Source organism: Sander lucioperca, chromosome 6 (genome assembly GCF_008315115.2).
Source record: "Sander lucioperca isolate FBNREF2018 chromosome 6, SLUC_FBN_1.2, whole genome shotgun sequence".
Classification (NCBI taxonomy): Eukaryota; Metazoa; Chordata; class Actinopteri; order Perciformes; family Percidae; genus Sander; species Sander lucioperca.
The window spans coordinates 4,031,140-4,046,946 of NC_050178.1; the positions used below are offsets into that span (position 1 = coordinate 4,031,140).

The window sequence follows — 15,807 nt, forward strand, 5'->3', positions numbered from 1 at the left end:
ATGGTACCATGTACCATGATATGAAATGTTTCCATCAAAAATGAAAGCATCAGTTAGTATCAACCTGCAGAAGACATGTGGTGTTTCACTTCCTGTGACCATGAGGCAGAAATAAAGATTTTACACGATACATACCTGAACTCAGGTACACAACACGATTGTATGAATCCCCCTGCAAAGGTGCAGAGGACTTTTTAATGATGTGAGTGTGTGTAAATGAGAAGTGATGGAAAAGAGAATCAGGAGCCAGAGTTGAGCGAGACGTGGCTTTTAAAACGAAATAATTCACCAAGATAAAACAGGTTTTAGATTGATATACTAAAAGGTTTTTAAGACTTAAGAATTATGTTATAATATATAGTATGTTGTTGACACAGGAACAAACAAAATCAGAACAATACTGCATTGAATAGGACTCTACTACTACTCTAATATGACTCGGTTACTGTTAATAATGTCTGTTTTTGACTGTTATCGTAAAAATGTCTGTTAATAAATACCAACAGATTACACATTTGCAGATTGGGATACTTATGCATCTTTTTCCACATTTTGGGTTGGTTTAGGGTGCGACAGGTCCCTCTATCTTAATAATATTCTGACTGAATTGCCCTTTTGTTTTACTTTATTATATATGTATTTAAATAGCTGAAATAATTAAAAAGATGTAAGAAGTCAATCTCCTTTAACCCAACAAAAACATCTACCACCACCACAGCAAAATAAACGGAAACATGGGACAAATAATCACAATACATTCTGTCACTAAGAAAACTTTTTTTTATTAACTGTCTCCAAGAGCAGCTTTTGTAATTACAGTTTTTCAGTCTTGTAAATAAATATTACTCAAGTTATAATCTTGTCTATTATTTTACTCCACATTAGCACAGGACAGAACAATGTATAAGACTTTATTGTCAAGGGTAACAATTTCAGTAACTACAGTAAGTTCTACCCATCAATTATTTTCAATGATTAGTATACAAGTGGCTCTACAGTAACCATTATCGCTTTGGTTAACGTGTTTTCCATTATTATCTGATGTGTTGTTATAGATTTGTGTGTATGAATCCATTTGTACATGAAGTAAATCGATTTACTCTGTCAATGGGTTTCTGAATTTTTTTCCAGCAAAGCGAGCCTCGTCTCCCAGCTCCTCTTCGATTCTACAATAAAGTAAACAATATTAAAATTTAATGTAGATTTATTTTTTACAACAAGTAGATCATTTCCCCAGTATTTTAATAACATTACCGGTTTAATTTAAAAAGTCCATCAAAGATATGAGCCAAGTACATACACAATGTTTAAAGGATCGGAAATGTTACAGACTGAGATTAATGCACTAATCAAAACAATTAAAACAATATAATGTATGTCATTTGAATCAATACAGCACAAGTACATAGTTGTAGTTTAGCAGAAAGGCATTGGCGGTATTTTATTTCACAAATTAGAACACCACATGCACGGTTGCATTTTATGCTTTTAAAAAAATAGCACAATTGGGATAAAAATCCTATTTTTGGTATAAGACTTACCTTAGAATCTGGTTGTATTTGGCTAAACGCTCGGAGCGACAGGGTGCCCCAGTCTTGATCTGAAAGTGCATGACAAAATATGTACAATGATTTCAATCAAAGGGATTCAATGTCTCCATTAATCGTTGTCCAAGTCATTGCTTTGTGATTCCTGTCTCACAGCATTTGATATTGCATTTTGACTAATGGTGTTGTTTATTCAGAAATTTATCAAAGTAGTTTATAAAGTGGAAATAATTTCCCAATGTGAAAATGGACAGAGGAGATAAATCCATATCGTTTGTCATAAATGTCCAATTTACTGTTCTCAAAAAACACACTCATACAACAAACATTTTTATTATCTGAATGTACCTGTCCAGTGCACAGGCCCACCACCAGATCTGCTATGAAGGTGTCCTCAGTTTCACCGGAGCGATGGCTGACCATCACACCCCAGCCACTCTCCTGAGCCATCTTACACCTGTCAGGAGGACGAATGGGAGACCATCAACTTCTAGACATTACAGGACATTGTAAGGTATATAGTCTAATATTCAATTGATCTATAGCCACATCCCAGACTTATTTTAAATTTAAAGTGTTGACTCACGCTTGCATGGACTCAGTAACCGTGCCAATCTGGTTGACTTTAAGCAGCAAGCAGTTGCAGGCGTTCTCCTCCACAGCCTTGCTGATGCGATTAGGGTTTGTCACCGTCAGATCGTCTCCAACAACCTGAAGGTCTGTGCTTCCAGTGAAGCTGGTCCAGGCCGCCCAGTCGTCCTGGTCGAAGGGATCTTCGATGGAAACCACTGTGAGTGAAAAAAATGCAGACATTCCTCATTGGATATTGACACAGATGATCAGTATGGCTTAAACTGAAATGTTTGTGATCACGTTCAGCTGTTGTTCCATCAAGACATCCTTCAAGGACCAAACATACTTTTGGTCCAACAGGGGAAGAAACACGAATGATGAGACAATCCGACGATTTGACAGATTATCTACAGTAACCCATGTTATTTCAAGGTAAAATGTAAGGTCCCTCATTGCACAGGAAAACTGTGCATGTACAACAATGTTAAGCACTGTATGTCAATGTCGAACCAAGAAATCGATCTATAAACTGTGATGGATGTTTACAACGGACAGATTGGGTAATAGTTTTAGCTTTCCAAATGTTTGCCAAACCTCTTGGTGTATGCTCATCATGCTCATGTTCCTTCCTCATCAGACTCTCTGCAGTTAACCTGGTTAGTAAAATGTAATTATCACTGATAGGAATGATAGCCAAACATGAAAAAAAGACCTATAAGTTCCGGCAAAACCAAAATATCCTTTCATTCTAAAAGGATCATGGAGACATTTGAACATCACAGCGTAGGTGTACTTATATTTGTAATCGCTTTTCAAAGTACATCCATGCTATAAAAAGGGAAATTTGCAATAATATCCATGTTCACCAGTATATAAATACCTGTGTGACTATGCCACGATGTTCCAATAATAATCAGGACAATAGTGCACAATAGCTTGTGAAAACTATTAATAAATGCAACAAATAACATTGTTGACATGACACTTCAGTCTTTTTACAGGTTTATTTTCTTTTAGTACAAACAAAGAAGTTTATTGTGACAAAGTCATTTAAATGTAAGCTCCTGGTGGAATTCACAATTGTTTTTGTCAGGGCTGTCATTGTGAGTTAAAAGCACAAATCTGTCTAAGCTACATTTTGGCAAGTGCCTTTGATTTGGTTTCATATCTGTTTAAAACTTGACTGCAAGTCAAAATGCCGAGTGCTTTCCGTTATCTATTTGAAGATCCAAAAAATGAATTTTAGTAAGAAAAAAAAAAATTGCTGTTCTTGAAAGCTTTGCAATGATGAAACAGGTGTTTGATGTTGTAAACCAGTGCTGACAATAGCACACAATCAATTTGTTTGGCTCTTTTAATCTATATTTCAGATCACTTTCATCAGCACACCTAATTGGTCTGAACAAGGATGCATACAATTGCCGATATTACAAAAGACTATATTCTCCGTACTTTCCAGGAAATACAGCAGCAGTTTAATATACCGGCCACTTCATTTTCCTTTTACTTGCAGATGCGATCTGCCTTTTATGTGCTTATGGAATCCCCTGGGGGAAAGAACAGCCGTTGCATACCTTACATTGTATATATTCAAGTGTGGGTACCAGAGGTCTGGTCTCCCAATTATAGTCCATGGCAGCAACTCTTAAACCAATGCCAACCAACAATATATGGAAAATAGATTTATCATTAAAATACACAGGTATTAATTGGTTCAGAGTCTGACCCAATATTTTAATTTCTTCAAGAAACCCAAATCATCAGATGATGCATTATAATTTTGTTTTGAAAACATACTGCACACCTCGCAAATTATTTCTGATGAAAGCCGGTCAATCCCCAAGCATATATTGGTCTGTTCTATATGCATGTTTTTTTTATAATCAATAAAAAATGTATCATACGAATAAAAAAAGCAGCCTGATCCCTGACATTACTACTGCGTATGTTGTGTGTCCTGCTCTACGCCTGCTAAATAATGTGTAAAAATGTCTGGAAGTTACCTGGATAATCCTTCACAAAGCTCTTGTAGAGATCAGCCAACTCATCTGGAGTGATGTAACGGCTCGAGTCGTCAGGAGACTTGAAGTCCAGATCGTATTTTCCCTCCCTGTAGAATTCAGATGCTGCCACATCCATGCCAATCACAACCTCATCTGTGTATCCTGCTTTAGCGATGGCCTCCTTTATCAACTCCAGAGCTGCAGAGTTAAACAATCAATATAGAAAAATTAACTGCTGGGCATTACTTATCATGATTTATGCTATAACACTTGCATGAAGCACCACAGAAAACAATAAATGAGGATGATGATTTTCACACTGAGTGACCAGAAAAATAGAAACCCCCAACCCCCTGTTGACACTGTGTCAGATAGATGTTGTTTTAATGGTATTTATTTTGAAAATATTAGAAATACCTTTCAAGAGGACACACTCCAATACACCAGTACCAACTGCAGTCTCAAAATGTATCATAGAAACAAGTCAACAAACAAAAAACTGAAGTCCCAATCAAACATGATTGTATTTGTTACTTGGCCTGTGTTTACACTGTGTTACATTGTGTACTTGTTTGTATTTTTAAGGTCACTGTATGATCATACCACATCATACCTTGACCCAACCTTCCCAAAAGTCTTCCTTTTAGAATGAGAGGTTTCTTTAAAAGCAGAACATTGTGCAGATTTTTTTTTTGTCTAATGGTTTACAGTAGGGCTGCAACAACGAATCGATAAAATCGATAAAATTCGATTATTAAAAAAGTTGGCAACGAATTTCATTATCGATTCGTTATGTCGCGCAACACGCCACTCAGTCGCGGAGATTGCAATTGAGTTGAGTGCCGTGCGGAGCGGCGTGGAGCGAAAGAGAAGAAAAAAGAGCAGAGCGGGGGTAGAGGAAATACAGAGAGAGACCGGACCCTTAACGTTGTTCTGAAACACATGGCGGAGGCAGAGAAATCAGTACGACCTAAGTCATCCAAGGTGTGGGAGAATTCACACTAAATAAATCAAAAACTTTAATTGCAAGATAAGCAAACGCGACATGGCATGGCACGGGCGCACCACGGTGATGATTCAGCACCTAAAACGTAAACATGTTGGAGTCCTTGATGAGAAGGAAGGGAGTTCAACAGCAGGGTAAAGTCACTACAGAATCCTACTTTTGTTCCGTTTTGAAGTGAGGAACGCAACGTCCCTCTTCTGGTGCTGGTGTGGTGTTTACTCGTTATCCAGCTGACTAGCATGACAAGCTAGCGTTAGCTCGTTAATAACAGTAGTAAAGCAGGACTAAAGACACGTTTTTATTCACTCGCCTTTTTTGGCCTATTAATTTTTCAATCTATTGTCATATATATATTCTGTGCTTTGTCCCATATCAGTTATTGTTGACATATATATTTGTGTGTGTTGTACTTTTTAATTTCATTTTAAAGTTCTTTTATAGCACTTGGTCATCTTAAGTTGTGTTTAAATGTGGTGTACAAATGAACTTAACTTGCACTTACTACAATGATGGTAATAATTTAATGAATAAGCTTCAAGTGAACGTGTGTGTGTGTGTGTGTGTGTGTGTGTGTTTTGTCTGTATCTGCTCTTTGAGTTACTTACCTTTACACAACTATTAACTAAAACAACAAGTATGTATGTATGTATTGAGTTGATGTAAATTCATGCTTTTTTGTTTTTTTATCCGATTCATCGATTAATCGAAAAAATAATCGACAGATTAATCGATTATTAAAATAATCGTTAGTTGCAGCCCTAGTTTACAGGCTGCACATTTGGTTTACAGCGCAGTCATTTTCTTTATTGGGATAATAGCAGTTTGACTTCACACTGGGAAAGGAACCTGTTATCTGTGCTAATCTTGCAGTTGTAAGAGAGTTTCAAACAAAATCATTCCTCCTCCATACCTTCCTGGTTCTCCAGGATGTTTGGAGCAAAGCCACCTTCATCACCCACATTGGTCGCATCCTGACCATATTTCTTCTTGATGACGTTTTTCAGATTGTGGTAGACCTCGGCTCCAATGCGCATGGCTTCTTTGAAGTTGCTTGCGCCAATGGGCAGGATCATGAACTCCTGCATGGCAAGCTTGTTGCCTGCATGAGAGCCACCATTGATCACATTAAAGGCCTGGCGGAGGCAGAAGGGAGAGAAACAAGATCTGTGACTTCACAATGAACTGGAAGGCGAACTGAATAATGAGGAAAAAATAATAAATTGGCACACAGATCCTCACCGGCACAGGCAAGATGACCTCGGGGTTTCCTGCAAGGTCAGCAATATGACGATACAGGGGGACACCTTTCTCTGCTGCACCAGCTTTGCAAACAGCTAAAGAAACACCCAGGATGGCATTTGCTCCAAATTTGGCTGTTTGGAGGAAAGCAAAATATAAAAATTCACCATCATTTCACAGAACTTTCTGTCCTACTACTGCAACCAGCAGTGACATTATTCATGATACATCTCAGATCTGAACATATGCATCAGATTACACTGGAAATAAGCTTCATAATGCAGCAGGACAATGATCTTAAACAAAGAGCCAAACAGTAAAAAGTACTTTACTGGTCATCTGACCTCAATTCAACTGAGCAGAGGCCTATACTACGAAGCAAGATTTGGGGTTACCAAGGTAACTTCAGGTTCAACCCAGGGTTTTGTGCATCACAACGGTAGGTCACTTGTTATCGGGTTACATCGCCATGGTAACTTATGCTGAACACCTAACCTGCTCGGGAGCAGGTTATGTTCTAGATTAGAGATCAACTGGTGTTAAAGCACCGCCTACTGACCAATCAATACTCGATTGATAATGGCTTCACCGTTCTTAGAAGATACGGTGGAACTCGGTGCGCGGATAATGAGAGGTGCGCTCAGAAAAGCTAGAACATTTAGAGACCGACAAAACCCGTTGACATTCCCTGATGGGTATCTTTATGAAAGCTATAGATTTTCAGCAAAGGGGATTTACGTATCTGTCAGCTTCTTGAGCCGTATATTGCCAATGCGACACATCGGTTTGAATTATGTTTTTATATTATTCTTTTATCTGCTCCCACGACCGCTTACCACTGCCAGGGTTGCAACTGAAAGAATAGGCTACAGCAACGAAAGTTTATGGAATGCACAAGTGTAATTATGGTCAGATCTTGTTGTGCCTGACTGATGGGGCAATGATATTGATAAGCCTTAACTTATGCATTTCCAGCGTCGGCAATGTTTTGCCAGCTTTCCTTCCTGGGTTTAGCAGCAGCGACTGCACTGCTTTTTGCCTGTATTACGTGTCTGTGTTCTTCATATTTCTGTAGGATTATCATTTGCTCTTCTTGTCCACGTTTGTGACTGGTCATATAGTGCAAACACCGTCCCTTTTATGTGAAGGCGCTCGTCGCTAGATTGGGAAACCCTGGGAACAAGTTGATAACCACCGTCGTGTCACACCTTTTGAGGGACCGCGGTTGTTAGGTTAGGTGAAGCCGAGTAACAGAAATAAATTCTTGCTTCGTAGTATAGGCCTCAGGTGTTCCACTTGTTAAGCAAAAAACTGGAGGCATGAACAAGTAAGTGAAAACGGCTGCTTCAGCAGAATTCTGCCGTAGTCCAGATAGTTATGAAGACTGTACTGCAATGTTTATAGATGTTTCAGATGTCACAACAGTACGATTATCGTCACTTACATTTGTTCTCTGTGCCATCCAAGTCGATCATCATCTGGTCAATTCTCTCTTGCTCAACCACAGATACATCCTGACGAGATGGAAAGAGCAAGTTGGGAATGATTCACATCCGCACAACAATGAATAGTTTGTACAAAATTTGGGAAAATAAAACACACAGAGTGAGAATTATCTTCTTACTTGGCCAACAAGTGCAGGTGCAATAGTTGAATTAATGTGTCCTACAGCCTGGGAGACTCCTGCGACAGAGAGATTAGTGTGATTATTCTTCACAATGGACAAATCTTGTAAAGCCAATGATAAAAACATAGATTTTGAACACATGCAACTTTTATTTCTCAAATACATATATATACAGAAATGCATGCAATTTTATTTTACAGTCCATCAATCCACAGGCTAAACATCAATACTGAAGTGTGAGCATGCTTTACTGACAATTCACCATGCACATCACATCTGGTTGATTGCCAAAAGCATTCGATGATGAGTTGTTATGTTGTCATGTAATTAAATGACCGTGTAATTAATTGTTCTACTGTCAAATGGACAAATCTTTGTTTTTAATTGAGAGGGACAGGCAATGGAAACTCACTAACCCTTTCACATCTGGAAAAGAGAGAATGGAGAGTAAAGACAACACCCAGAAAGATAGAGAAAAGGAAAAGTATAAAATATAGTACCTTTTCTTTGAAAGTGTATTCTGCTTTAAACTGGCCATAGAGGTTGTTCGTATTAGGTAGTGAATATGAAAATTACACCTGACATTTAACTCATTCAGCATTTAATTGTAATTTCCCCATTGGGGATCAATAAAGAGTATAAATTATAAATTAAATTATAAATTATTCTATCCCAGTAAAAAGAAAACACCGAAATGCCGTACAGACCTTTTCCAAGGTAGCGTGACTTGTCATTGTCTCTAAGCTCCAAGGCTTCGTAGATTCCAGTAGATGCACCGCTTGGAACAGCTGCCCTAAACAAGCCTGTGAAATGTACATGGGAGCAGAGAGAGGACATAATATGGGTGACATGACAATCACTAAAGATTAGGGCTGAACAAGTAATTGCATTTGCAATTAAATTGCGATATGTTAAAATTAGATTTTCTAATCGCAGAGGCTGCATTTACACCCTGGTCACGTGACACGCGAGAGTAAAACAGTCTGCAGAGGAAGTATCTGCAAACCGTCACGTATTGTGCAAAACGTGCCTTGCTAATGTTGCGATGGGGCAACACCACTAACCTCTATCACCACTTAAAAAAACACCACAAAGTGATGTACAATAGTTGCATGGCTAAAAAGCCTAACACCAGGGTGTCAACTGTCAAGTAAGCAAAATGCCACCCGACAGGGATCACTGACCGCGTAACTCCAAATGAACATACTGTACTTCAGTAACAGAACGTGGAAATGACTCAAGTAGTAAGTTTATCGCTAAAGAAAGGATGCACCTCAGTACTGTGACCAAGCCTGGGCTGACAGCTTTGATAAATACACTGGATAAGCGGTACAACATGCCCTCCGCACATATTTTAGCCAGGTCGCCAAACCGAAGCTAACGTTACACCAAAAATGTAAACAGAGAGTCGCAGCGGAGCTGAAAAAAAAGAGTATTTTCCGCTGCTACAACTGACGTGGTCAAGCCGTAGGATCACTGCGGCTGGCACTGCCATACTCGTTGTGCACATATACATATTTAAAAGACAGTCCAGTAAAGTTCACAGACAGTGTTTAAAAAGTGCTTTTCCGCAATCTGCGCTTTAGTAAGTGTGATTTCTTACTGACTTTAATATTAATGTTTACACCAGGCTTATTTGTCAGTGCTTTATGTTGTCATGGTAATTATTACATGTCATTGTATTACAAGGCTGGACGTTCAACAAATCAGTCACTGTGATTAAGTAGTTTATAAATAAATAATGTCATTCATATAAATTCATGCATCACCTAATTTAATCGTATATAATAACAGTAAAGGACAATTTGTTTAATCCATCTAATATTGTGTTAGTCATACAATCATTTTCTGTCTTTGTTAATAATATAGCATTGTATAAATAATACAGCAGATAATGAGCTTAAAAAATAACTGCATTTTAAATCGTAATATTGGTGGAAAAAAAATCGCAATTAGATTATTTTCCAAAATCGTTCAGCCCTACTAAAGATGATTAAATTAATTTTGTTATTGAGGCACATGGGCAATACATGGGCAATACGTTTATAGATTATTTTAGTTATATTTCTGCCTACCTTTGTCAGTGTAAAGGTCAACCTCCACGGTGGGGTTTCCACGAGAATCAAAGATCTCTCGGGCGTGGATCTTGAGTATAGACATGGTGTAGGACCTTGAGATGAGACAGAGAAGTTGAATTTGTTACTATCTAACGATCATCTGAACAAACAATCTGTGTGCAGACTGTAGCAACTCTGGTTTGAGACAGAAGAATAAATGAAAATAAAAACTCAATGCTATCTAAAAATCTAGTTTTCTGTTACTACTGGCGCACCTCTTTTACTCTCTTTAGTCCTTGGGGCTCAATCACAAAAATATCCTGACCTAGCTGCAAGCTTAGGAGTGCTAACACAGGCATGCTACCATCCTAATTGGATTAGACCTTCTCATCTGATTAATCACATGGCAGTAGGGAAGTAGAAATTGCTGCATCTGTCAATGCTAGGTTAAGCTTGCTATCCTGTGTTACTGGCTGCAGTAAAGTGTATATGAATTTAAGTTCTAGCATGGAGTCATTATGCTACTTTGATTACAAAAGAATGTATGCCATAGCAAATTACCTCTGCCATTCACCACAGGACATGCTATCCACAATAATTCCTCCCCTTTGCATGCCAGATACACAACCAGGCTAACTACACAATTACTCTTCCTGCAGACTGGGTCGCACACCAGAGACAAGAACATTAAGGAAACTGCAATTTCTGTTTCAACATATGACTAAATGATTAAACACTGTATTAAAAAGGTAAGGCTGATGCAAACACACCTAATCTAACTCAGTGGCAAAGCAGAGTTACTGCATAAAATCCAACAGGTCAAAGACAAATTGATCCAACCAATAACTGTTTAAAGATACTCAGTGGCAACCATACAATTTAAAAGGGAAACCACCTCACTTTCCTTCTTTTAAACAAGAGACTTGGAGCTGAAATAACTAATGATTAAGTCATTAGTTGAAAGTCAACTAAACTAAGTAGCTATGTTAATATTCTATTTTACCTTAAAGTCAATTTACAAAACGAGAATGACGTAAATCCAGTGGTTCCATTTCTCCATATACTAAGATGTGATGCTTTTATGATATTAAATTAAATATCTATGTAGGTTTTTGACTGTTGGTCAGACAAAACAAGACATGCGATAATGTTGACTTGGGCTCTCTGATGGACAATTTTGATTGATAATCAATGATGGCAAGCTAGGCTCTAGAATGTCTGTTGTAAGAATTATTATGGTAACACTTATTTTCAGCAACAGGTCATCAAGTCTCAAGCAAGTTACAACAAATGAACATATTATAAAACCAAATGCATTATGAAATAGGCTATATGTATGATCCTGCCAGTAGCAATTGTTGTCAGTGTATGAAAACATGGATGTGTTTGGCTAAACTTGAACCTTTTTATATATATTTTATGGGAAAGTAAAATTAAAGTACACACGCATTATTAATTCACTTTACATAGCGGCTAGCTGTCGATATGGATCACTGTCATTATGGAAAATATCCCTTTATCCTAAGTAATTCTTGACCTTGGAAATAGCAGATTGACACACAAAAATGAACTCAAGGTCAATTTACTAATGGAGAAAAAAAAAACTATAAAGTTTTTTTTTTTAATCACTGCATCTCATTAATATTGTGACACAGTTTACCTACATTCTGAACAAACAGATAGGCACACTGCCTAACAAAATAAAATAATAAGTCATTAAAACTTTAAGCAGAGTATGAACTTCTCCAATTTTTATCCAGAGCCCAAACGCATCGTGTCCCATTACTGATTCGGTTGCGGGCGGACAACATTAGCTAGCTAACGTTAGCTAACTGAACTAACTACTGACTTAAAAGTTACACGTAAACAAGAACAAGAGCGTGTTAACAGACTACGACCAAAACGCACAAATTAAATATCCCTACCTTGCTATCAACCACTGACAAGTTGAGACAACTCTGTCAAGAAACGTGTACAGGCCCAACTGAAGAGTCAAGGAGGATGCGTTTCTTCTTCTCCGCATACATTTCCGGCACGCTTGCGCCTTGTATGCGTGTTGTTGCTGCCCTGTAGTTTTCAATGTGAACTACAACATGGTGAACTGTAGCCTGAGAGATGGGTTTCCCCATAGACTGATCTGCAGTCTATGGGTGTACTCATTGACTAATCTGCAGTCTATGGGTGTACTTCAGGTTAGATTGCTGAGATCATCATGTTTTGTCCTAAATGCTTTTATTGGGAAGCACTTTGTAACTTGTGTTTTAATAAGCAGAAAGTACATATTTCTTGACTTACTTACTAAAATTTCTTCTATTACTTCTAGAGGCTACTTACTTACTAACATATGTTATAGTATAGGCTACTTAGTAACTTGCATAATTACTTACTTACGTACTACTTTGTATTACTTAGAAAACAGGGCGAGTGGGGTGGAGGCCAGTGTAAAAAGTAAAAAAAAAAAAAAAAAAAAGTAAAAATATAAGAGTGTTGAGACCATAGATATTGTTCTATATCTATGGTTGAGACTGTGGATGGCAGGAAATGGCTACTTGATTTTATGAGAGCTACTGGACTTGCTAATTACACGCCTTAAAAAGGCATTGATGAATATACATTAATATTATTATAATTATAATATCCAGAAGGAAATAAGAATACACCGTTAAGGATGCCAACTACCGTGTTTTGTTCAGTAGAGGGCAGTCAACTGTTGCCGGCTTCCTCCCACATGCAGAGGAAACGAGCGGCAACCACAGAAGAAAAAACTCCCCCTGAAATGAATTGAATGAACGTTCTAGGCTGAAAAAAAAAAAAAAACACTTACTTTTTATTCAAACTGGTTTGTTTAAAGCCTACTGAAGGGTATATTTTGGAGTGATAATGTCAGGGATACCTCCAGACACATGGCAGCCGCCAACAGTGGCTCTGGACACGACGTAAGTTTTTAGTAAAACCGCTGATGCTAACTCGGTTAAGATAGCTCTCAGTAACGTGATGTTAGCTAGCGGTTTGGTGACGTTAACTACGCGTTGCGCCTACTAGGTTAACTTCGGCGATACTAACATGTATTCTAAGGCTTTGGGTAATCTTTAACACACCGCCAGAGTGATATCTGTGCTATCCAACGACGCTACACATATTAATACTGGCCATGCATTGCAGGATGGGGACGGTTGTGGTGGAGCTATACTGGAAACATGCACCAAAGACCTGCAAGAACTTTGCAGAGCTGGCCAGAAGAGGCTACTACACCAACACAAAGTTTCACCGAATAATCAAAGACTTCATGGTGCAGGGAGGAGACCCTACAGGAACAGGTGGGTTCATCACATACACGACATATCCAGACAGGATGCATAGGCAGGCGTGGTCACGTACTTTTTCGTTATTTTGACCTTTTCTTTATCGTTTAGGGCTAGTGGAAGTTTCCCAGAAATATTTCGCAATTTGGCACTATAGTTCATACCTGCAAACTAGTCGCTTTTCGGCGAAAATCGCCGTTTTGAATGGGAAAATGGAGGAGATGTGTCCCTTTTTTCAGCCCTTCTGAGTTTGCAGGTATGATAGTTATAGGTCAACGTGTTCAATTAGTATTGTGGAATTTGTCTTCAGGCAAACATAAAATTCATCATTTATGGAGAATTCTACTTTTAGAAAAAGAATACATATTTATTTGGTATAAATGGAGCAATTCTCAAAAGTTTCTTTGGAAAGCAACAACTGTTTATAAACTAAACTCAAACTGCCTCAGAACTTTGTCTCGATTTCCTATAATTTGTACCAAATTACATAGTTCTTACAAGGAAGCTTTCAAGACATTTCTAAGGAAATAATGGGCCCTATGAAATCAGAATCAGTTTTATTGGCCAAGTATACTTACACACACAAGGAATTTGACTTCGGTAGGTGTTAACTGTCTATACATAGACAAATAGCAATATAGACACATACTGTTAAAGCATTGCTGGGAAATCGTATGCTACAGCACTGAATGATATTTTAGAAAATGTTGTGGTTCCAACTTTTTTAGCAATGGTTTGGGAAAAGGTCCTTGTTTGGAAGTGAAACTTATGTCACAAGTTGTGAAAGAACTAGACAGGCCTGCACAGAGCCCTTATCCAACACCTTTAGGCTGAAAACTATAAGTCAGGACTTATTGCCCAACATCACTGGCTCACCTCACTGATGCTCTTGTGGCTGAATGGGAGAAAATGCCTGCAGCCAGGCTCCATCTGTGTAATATCAATCAAACTTCTGCATATTTTAGTGGGCCTCGTGTTTTAATTTATGCTTTAAATTAGTAGTGTAGCGGGATTTACTTGCTGCATTCTTGAATTAATCAGTAGATTTCACCCAACCAAAACACTTGGCAGTGCAGCCTGTGTTGTGAGGATCACACCACCACACTTCTTATTTATGAGCATTTAAAAAAAAAAAAAAAAAAAAGGTATTCTAATATGTGACCTTTCAACATTTTGTTTTTCTAATTGACATATTTCATACAATGTCTTACACCACATGTAGTCACCCATGCTCATACATTTGTTTGTCATCTTATCCATAACATTCACTTTACTTTGTAAACCTGTCCCCCTGAAAACACAACTTTACCTCTATGGCAAAATAAGGGTGAAATATAGACACAGAGCAACGTTGAACCTCACAGTTCAATGTTCATGATTGTATGTTTCCTTCAGTTATCTCACTTGAGGATGGCAAATCTGTAGTTTACTGGTCTTTGGTCTTCTAACAGGTCGCGGTGGTGCCTCCATATTTGGTAAACAGTTTGAAGATGAGCTGAACCCAGAACTGAAATTCACAGGTAATCACAGTGGGAAAATCCCCAATTGAATACATGTTGGTAGATGTGGAGGAGACAAATATAGGTTGGTAAATAAAGAAAAAGCTCCTTCGCCCTTTACAAATAATTTACCTGTGTCAGTACTGAGTCCTTGATGTTGTCTTTTTTACAAAAATGAAGTTAGGATTTGTTGCAGTGCTCTTGTATTTAAGTGCATTAGTTTTTAGCGAGGTATACCTAATATACTGGCAACTCAGTGGATTTTCAAATATATTAAAGTCGATGTATAGCAAATGTTAAAAGTTGTGGTTTTGCCTAAAGAATTTCTTGATTTGAAATCTATTTAAAATGGACCAATCAAGTGTTAGAGATTTCTAATATTTATGTGACACTTGAGGGACTTTTAACAGCGAAAAGTCACAAAATTGTAATTCTCTCTTTTCATTTGTGTATCTGTTAGGTGCTGGTATTCTGGCGATGGCCAACGCAGGACCGGACACAAACGGAAGCCAGTTCTTCTTCACTCTCGGACCCACTCAGTGGTTAGATGGAAAGCACAGTATTTTTGGAAGAGTATGCCAGGGGATGGGAGTGCTGAACCGGATTGGGATGGTGGAGACAAGTGGTCAAGATCGTCCAGTTGATGATATTAAAATCATCAGAACTAATGTAGCCAATTAAACAAATACTGATTATTTTTTACACTGATTTTTTTTTTTTTTTTTAAATAAATGTTTCAATGTTTCCATTTCATGTTTTTTTACTTGTATAACACTATGCTAATGATCAATCTATGACAGTATTGCACTAGTACCAACTGAAAGGTTGAGGAACAGACAGAATTCAAACCCAGCTACATATCTCTATAAAGTAGAGCTGCAATGATTAGTCGTTTAATTGACAGAAAATAATTCGGCATCTATTTTGATTATCAATTAATTATTTACCATTTTT

At 37.8% G+C, this 15,807-nt stretch overlaps 2 protein-coding genes across 4 annotated transcripts; one reads left to right on the top strand and one right to left on the bottom strand.

The window, feature by feature from the left end:
- Positions 1-757: 757 nt before the first annotated feature.
- On the bottom strand, positions 758-13,301 carry eno1b (enolase 1b, (alpha)). 3 transcript variants are annotated; one of them, XM_036002260.1, is made up of 12 exons: positions 13,203-13,301; positions 10,071-10,165; positions 8,703-8,798; positions 7,993-8,051; positions 7,813-7,882; positions 6,369-6,502; positions 6,040-6,262; positions 4,124-4,321; positions 2,134-2,335; positions 1,896-2,004; positions 1,542-1,600; positions 758-1,166 (listed from the first exon to the last, which is right to left on the bottom strand). In XM_036002260.1, exons 2-12 carry the CDS (start codon positions 10,153-10,155, stop codon positions 1,097-1,099), a joined length of 1,305 nt encoding a protein of 434 aa, XP_035858153.1. In that variant the 5' UTR covers positions 10,156-10,165; positions 13,203-13,301; the 3' UTR covers positions 758-1,096. The 3 variants fall into 3 exon arrangements, with proteins under 3 accessions (XP_035858153.1, XP_031143405.1, XP_035858152.1); XM_031287545.2 differs by lacking the exon at positions 13,203-13,301 and adding an exon at positions 11,978-12,091; XM_036002259.1 differs by lacking the exon at positions 13,203-13,301 and adding an exon at positions 10,328-10,436.
- On the top strand, positions 12,750-15,599 carry ppil1 (peptidylprolyl isomerase (cyclophilin)-like 1). The gene is made up of 4 exons (XM_031287618.2): positions 12,750-12,988; positions 13,215-13,369; positions 14,806-14,874; positions 15,314-15,599. The coding sequence occupies exons 1-4, from the start codon at positions 12,933-12,935 to the stop codon at positions 15,532-15,534; spliced, it is 501 nt and encodes a 166-aa protein (XP_031143478.1). The 5' UTR covers positions 12,750-12,932; the 3' UTR covers positions 15,535-15,599.
- The last annotated feature ends 208 nt before the right edge of the window (positions 15,600-15,807 follow it).